The following is a 7,207-nucleotide window of genomic DNA, read 5'->3' on the forward strand; positions in this document are numbered from 1 at the left end:
AACCTCGAATTCTTACCATCAATGGATAAATTAATCAACTAATTAATTACAAGGTTTAAAGAACAAATTTCAACTCAGACATCTACGAAATAGCATATTCAAATTACAACCTATTGCAATTTCTGCAATTTTTTCACTAGAAACTCAAATTTTCCTGGCCCATAAGTGTATCTCGTAGACGTAAAAGAAAAAAAAAAAAAAAAGACAATTATATAGAAGAATAGAAAAGGAAAAAATTCATTTCCAAGTTAAAAGATCTCCAATGCAACAGTGGAATAAAAAAAAAAAAAAAAAAAAAAACAATGGCAATACATTAAATTTGCTCATTTACAAAAAGTAACAAATATACTTAAAATCAAAAGAAAAAATAATACAATTTTAGTTCATAAAAACTTACACAACAGTATCCCTAAATCAGAACTATTGAGAAGCCTTGTATTTGTAATGCAATTACATCCTACTTTTCTCTATCTATTGCCAAAACCAACAAAGAAGAATGAACAAAATTGTGTTTAGAACTTTAATCAATAAACAAAACAAAAACTGTAGCAAGCCAAGTACATAATTAAAGTCACAATAACATTCCCCAGTCTTGGAAAAGTTAGGCATTACAATTCAAATTACAAACTCTTTCCCCATCTTCCATTCCTCCCATTGTATCATACAAAGGCTTATTCAAAGTCTCCGGCAAGTAAAAGGCCAAAGCCCCTCCCACAATCCCACACCCCGCAAACACCGCGAACGGCAGCCCTCCGCCCATCACCACCACAAATGGTGCCAATATCGCCCCCATCTGCGATGCTTGAGTTGCACTCCCTAAGGCAGCGTTCCTCACAACGGTCGGAAACAGCTCCGCCGTGTAAATATACAAGAGATTATAAGTCCCTGCCATCCCGAATATTCCCAACACTCCGCACCCCATTCTAATGACCTTCCAAATCCCCACTCCCTTCATTGAACTCCCAGCCAAACAGAACACCCCGCTGAACCATAACGTCCCTATTGCCAACGGCTTCCTCCCACACACGTCCAATAGCACCGCCGTGATCAAGAACGCCGGCATTTCCGCCACTGCGTTAACTGCTACGTTCATGTAAATGTTCGTGTCGAGATTCACCACATTCAAGCTCAACCCATAGTACACAACAGCGCACATGAAATTAATAGCCACAGCTAGTATCAACCGGATTCGAGTAATAGGAGAGCGCATCACATCCAGGAGTGACCCCGACTGGGTGGATTGTTGGATTTCGTCGCGTTTGGTGTCTTCATCTAGGGCGAGAAACACTCCGTCGGGGAGGTGGTTTCCATTTGCTTTGGCGATAGCAGCCATGAGGCTTGTAGCCTCGGTGACCCTGCCACGGACGAGGAACCACCGAGGGGATTCAGAGAGGAAAGGAAGGACAAGGAGAATGAAGAAGAATGAAGGGAGAGAGGAGGCAATGTAGAGATGGCGCCATGATTTGAAGAAGTAGGCAATGGCGGAGAGGGCAGCAATGCCGGAGGAGAAGAAGTAGAAGGTGGACATTCCAGCAATGCCGCGTTTGGTAGGGCCGATGGGCTCGGTTGCAAGGACAAAGGCGCAGAGACCGACACCGCCGGTGCTGAAGCCGGTGAGGAAACGGAGGAGAGTGTAGATGTAGTAATTGGGAGAAAAAGCGGTTGCAATTCCAAAAATAGCGTTCAGAATGCATACTACCGTGAGAGATCCTTTTCTTCCCAATTTAGAATCTGAAAGATGCCCAAAAACTCCTGCACCTGCATCAACATTATTTCAATTTTCAATAACCACCCTCATTTTTCATTCTATATATTAATTCTATTACTTTCAATTTAATTCTTAACCTAATGTAATCGTTTTACCATTTTCACACAAAATTAAACAACTCTTCCTATATCTCTTTATATTAACATAATCAACTCATACATTACCATCTATTATGATGTTATTACTCGAAACATTATTCCACTCATTATGGGTAATTTTGGACTAAAGAGAAAAGTTGTCTAAAGAGATGTTGTGGGCGTAAAATCAACCAAAAAGGGAGTTAGGGCCAGGATTGGGACATAAGGATATAGAATAGGTCCAAGGAAATGAGGAAGGGCCAAAAACGCACAATCCAAACTGCTTGATCATTACCTAGCAAAAACCATCATATATTATCCCATCCGAGAGTCGTCTTACCAATAGCGGAATCGGAAAAAATATGTTAAATAGATTTGGAACATGATCCTAAAAGGATCAAACCGATGGAGTTGGTAGATCGCAATTTGATTGACTGGACCAAAATTGGTCGGTCGGAGAAGAAGAGGAGTTGAACAACTAAAATTCCAAATTGACTAATTTTAAAATGTCTATAAAAAAAACTAAATGGTATGAACATTTATTAATTCAACTATAATCAGTATTACAATGATTTGGTCGGAAAAAATGGATTTCGACCGATCCAAATTCACCTCTAATGAAGACTCCCTCACATATAGTTTAGTTTTAAAGGTTTGATTTTTTTCCCCTCAGATTTGTTTTCTGAGTTAAAGATCGGTGAGGACGAGGCATCCACGTGTAAGTTTATTTTATTTTATTTATTATTTTGATATTTAGGGATTTAAGACCTCATAGTTTTGGGTCATTATATAGTTAACATATTTGCAAAAGAAGTACCGGAAGAGGCCAAAAAGTCATCACAAGAGGGGAACGAAATTATTGGATTCCCACTACTGTATCACGTGGTGGGGATGAATGGTGACCTTCGATTACAACAAATCTTATATAAAAAAACCATTTCATTTTTTTTATTTTCTTCTCTTTCAAATATATAAATTTTCTTCAATAATAAATGAATAAATAAAACAATCTTAAAATAACCTAAACAAAAATAAATTTTAGCAAAGTATTTCTTTTAGTTTCCACAACTTTTATACCATTATTTGAAAAATACATTTATAAGCTCAATTTTTAAAAAGTGAGATCCTTTAATACCAATAGGTCTATTGGACCTCTAAATTAATTAGTTGTACAAATTTTAAAAATTAAAAAATAAAATAGTTTTTAATAAACTTATTTTGTTCGTAACTAACATTTCAACTCTTTTACTTGAAAAAAAAAGATGCAAACTATAACATTAAAAAAAAGTATTAAGAAGGAATGTCATTAATTTTTCAACACTATTGAGAGGCTTAAGCCACACCTTGAAGTCAGTGAAGCAAGCTAACTATAACCTACACATATGTTTAAGATTTCAATTATTATAACCTAAAATTAAATAACTATCTTAACATCATCAATACTCACAAGCTAAAAATCAAAGGGTTGTGAGAGGGATCGAACTGAATTATTATAACATGAAAAAGAAAGGCAATGGGCATGTGGACCCACGAAGCCATGTGTTAAAAAAGTTCAAAAAGGAAGGAATCTAAGGTCGAAGGAAAGAGGTATATTAATAAAATAAAGCTTCTCCAAGTTTTTATAGTTCACTTGAAATAACACTTTATATGTAAATACAATCATATCCTTCCAAAGACCACCATTTAAAAATAAAAAATGCTTCAATTTCCACAAGACTCCGTCAATGGAACAAGCTAGAGCAGCAAACCCTTTTTGACCCTCTAATCGCTTATTCTTTATTAGATTTTGGAATATTCTTCTCATTTCTCAAACCTTACCCTCATATGTCCAAATATGGTATATCTTATCAACATCTATTTACATGATATGACGTATCTATCAAAAACTAGTTAGACAAAAACAAAAAAACAAAACATGATATTTTTACTAATTTTATAAGGTGTTAATTTTTATAAGGTAAAAATTCAAAATTAATTTGTTAGTAAAACACTTGAAAAACAAATATTTGAAAACAAGTAATTTACGAAAATAAATGATTTTCCATGTTCATATTTGCATATATATATATATATGTGTTGGGTAACAAATTCAAAAATTAAATTCCAATTTAAAACAAATGTTTGAAATATATTAGATTGTAAACTAATTGTAGTACTAAATATTAGATTATATATAAGCTATTATTAATTAATTCAGGAATATGTTTTACATTAAAAATTTGTATAATTATTCTTTTGTTATTTATATAATTTTACATGTTGCTTAGAAACAAAATCTTAAAAAGTACACCCAACTTCTCCCTATTTTATAGGTTTTCTATTTTCATGATTTTTCTAACCAGAATTATTTCAAAATTTAAAACTATCGTAACTGTTTATAAAATATAAATACGATAGAATTCGTTATAAATGATGAAATATAAATTATTGAGAAATGATTATACTATATCTTTTTAATAGATGTAGATTTAAAGTATTGTTTATATATATATAGACAGAGTTTCATTTTTCATTTTTTCTTTTTTACTAACAAGTAGTAGAATTAGACTAATTCTTTTCACTTAGTTTAACTAGTTTTTCTCTTTTTAACCGATCAATATCTCACTATCATTTTGGGTAGAAAAAAGGAAACATGAAAAGAACAATATATGAAGAAGACATGCAAGTTTATCATTTAGTTTCCATTTAAAATGAAAAAAAGAAAAAGGAAATACTCTATCGATATGGGAAAATTTTGAATTCAATTTGACAGATATTATTCAATTTGGACAACCAACAAAGACCAATGACTTTATTTTTCTTTGTTTTGTTTTTTCGTTTTTTTAATTAAGGATGATTGCTTTTGTCTTCTATTAATCCTATCGTCTTTGAAAATTTTATAAAATTACTAATACATACATACACACACATATATAGGAAAAAATTATTTTTATTGTTCTACAATGTTTAATATTTCAAATTTAGTTGTATATAGATAAATGTTGATATTCAGGTCTTTCTTCTTGTTATTTTGTATTTGTAACTAAATGAATAGAAATTCATTTCTAAGTATGATAAAAAGTGAAGGTGTTCGGAGGCATCGTAATTAATAAAATAAATTTATCTCAATTGAGCAATTAAACAATTAAAATTTCGCTCGATTTATCATATTTTTGTTTTAGTTAAGTTGCAAGATAGTTTTATTTTTATTTACTTTTCTTTCCTTTTTTCATATCTCATTTTAAACGTTTTTGGATTGTTAATTTGGATATTCTAAAATATTTATTTATCATGTTCGATAATAAGAAAGTACCTTGGTCATGATAACACTTTTTCATATAATTAATGCAGCCTTCAAAGAAGCAAAGCATGCTTTTTCCTTTTTCAATTTTTTAAAGCCTATTAAATTATTAAATTAAACATACTTTCTTTAGTAGTTTTTCAAAAAAAAAAAAAAAGTAAAATTAACAAAATATTTATGAAAAAAGAAAATGTAATAAAGTTTTGTTTTTTTAGTAATATTTCTATCTAAGTATAAATAATATGTATTTTTATTATTTAAAAAAAAAACTATTTTTCTACACTTAGCTTCTATTATAGTTATAATATTTGTGGAGTAGAAGGTACAATCACGTCAATACTATCAATCTCAGTTCACTTCACTCAGATAACTTCTTTTAACAAAACAGTGACTAAATTAAATCCGTAGGGAAGGGAAATACAACAGAGGAAAAACAATGAAAGAGAAAATTTTGTTTTTACTTGAGTTTAATAACTTTGGAACTGACAAAAAGTAATTTTTTTTTTAAAACAGGCAATAAGATAGAGACGTTTTAAAGTAATTTTTAAAGGATAATGATTAAGATACCGTTTTTTGGGTTAATTTTAAAAAATACGTGCTCAAGATTCAAATCAAGAATATCCAAATGTTTAATAAAAAAAGGGCGAAGAGTAGGGTTTCCCTGTTCATCCTTTGAAAAAATGTAATCTTTAGAGAGAGAGGAAACTGACCAATCTGTTGTTGTTGTTGTTATTATTATTATTATTATTATTATTATTATTATTATTATTTATTATTATTATTATTATTATTATTATTATTATTATTATTATTATAAAAATAAAAACAAAAAATTTGTTTGTTTTGATTTTCATAATCAACATTATCAATTAATCAACCCTTAATTAACACTAAAAAAATAATAAGAAGAAACAAAAAAAAGCATATATAGTTTTAGAGAGAGAGAGGGTAAACTGACCAATCATACAGCCGCCAAAAAACAAGGCCTGAACCAATCCAACCTTATACTTATCACCGCAAATCAATCCCCATTCAGACACCGTCGATATCCCCGCCCCTCCGCTCCACCTCCACGACCCCGGTTCTATCCCACAAATCCCAACCTTCCCCTCACCACATCCCGAACCGGATCCAACACAAACCCATTCCGGTTCCCGGTCTGCGAATATCATAACCATAGTATGAAAGGCCTCAAGCGCCCAAGCCAGGCTCGTCACCACAAAGTGCTTCAGTTGCCATCTCCCAAACTCCCCGCAGTGCTTCTCCAGCATCTCGTCCACCGTCAACCTCTCCGATATTCCCTTCTCCGGCGCCGCCAGCAGAGGCCACCGGATTTCCCCTGACGTCTCCGTCATTGGCCTCCCTGGCTCCCCGAATCTCTCGTTTTTTTGTATATAACTTTTTTCTCCCGAAAGAGACGATGGTTCTTTTCTTCGTGTATTATGGATTGTGATGTATCTGTTTATATATACACACAATTTTTTTAGGTTAGGGAGACACGTGGCGCATATCCCGCCGTTGAGCTGTATTTCGTCTCGATCTATGGCCCACCATTGTCCATGAGGATCTTGCCTGTTCACTGTTTTCAGATTTTAGAATTATCTTCATCACTCCTAACAAGTACTTCTTTAAAAAGGATTTAAACATATTGTGTGCTGTCATTTGTGATATATTAAAATAGTTATTACTCTCTCTAAGATATGATTTGTGCCGATGTGTTGTAAACAACAATTTAAAATAGGTTCAAGGTTTCAAATTTTTTTTGTTCTTTATATAATATATATAAGTATATAGATATATAAATAAAACTGAAATAGTATGATAACACAGTTGTTGTCACTGATTGTGTAAACTTTTATTTTGTACTTTTTTTTTTAAGGTTACACAAATTATCATCTCTATTATTTGAACTTCTAATTATTTTCTCGGACTATTATCTCATAATTTGCTATACTTGTATTTTAAAAAAATTAATTTCAAACTTAATTACAATTATTAGGTGTGATTGTAGATTTTTTTTCTCAACTAGGTTTATTCAGTACAATTTGTAATGTTTTAAAAATATATGACAGATTTAAAACT

The 7,207-nt window shown here is 31.7% G+C and overlaps 1 protein-coding gene across 1 annotated transcript; it reads right to left on the bottom strand.

Annotated features, from left to right (window-relative positions):
* Nucleotides 1–497: 497 nt before the first annotated feature.
* LOC103493393 (organic cation/carnitine transporter 4-like) lies at nt 498–6,579 on the bottom strand. Its single transcript, XM_008454112.3, has 2 exons — nt 6,084–6,579; nt 498–1,758 (listed from the first exon to the last, which is right to left on the bottom strand). Exons 1-2 carry the CDS (start codon nt 6,478–6,480, stop codon nt 602–604), a joined length of 1,554 nt encoding a protein of 517 aa, XP_008452334.2. The 5' UTR covers nt 6,481–6,579; the 3' UTR covers nt 498–601.
* Nucleotides 6,580–7,207: the final 628 nt, after the last annotated feature.

Source organism: Cucumis melo, chromosome 6 (genome assembly GCF_025177605.1).
Source record: "Cucumis melo cultivar AY chromosome 6, USDA_Cmelo_AY_1.0, whole genome shotgun sequence".
NCBI lineage: Eukaryota > Viridiplantae > Streptophyta > Magnoliopsida > Cucurbitales > Cucurbitaceae > Cucumis > Cucumis melo.

Coding starts and splice junctions, on each gene's coding strand:
- LOC103493393 (XM_008454112.3), bottom strand. CDS start 6,480: ATGACGGAGACGTCAGGGGAAATCCGGTGGCCTCTGCTGGCGGCGCCG. Junction 1,759..6,083: donor TTTTGGCGGCTGTATGATTG/GTCAGTTTACCC, acceptor ATGTTGATGCAG/GTGCAGGAGTTTTTGGGCAT.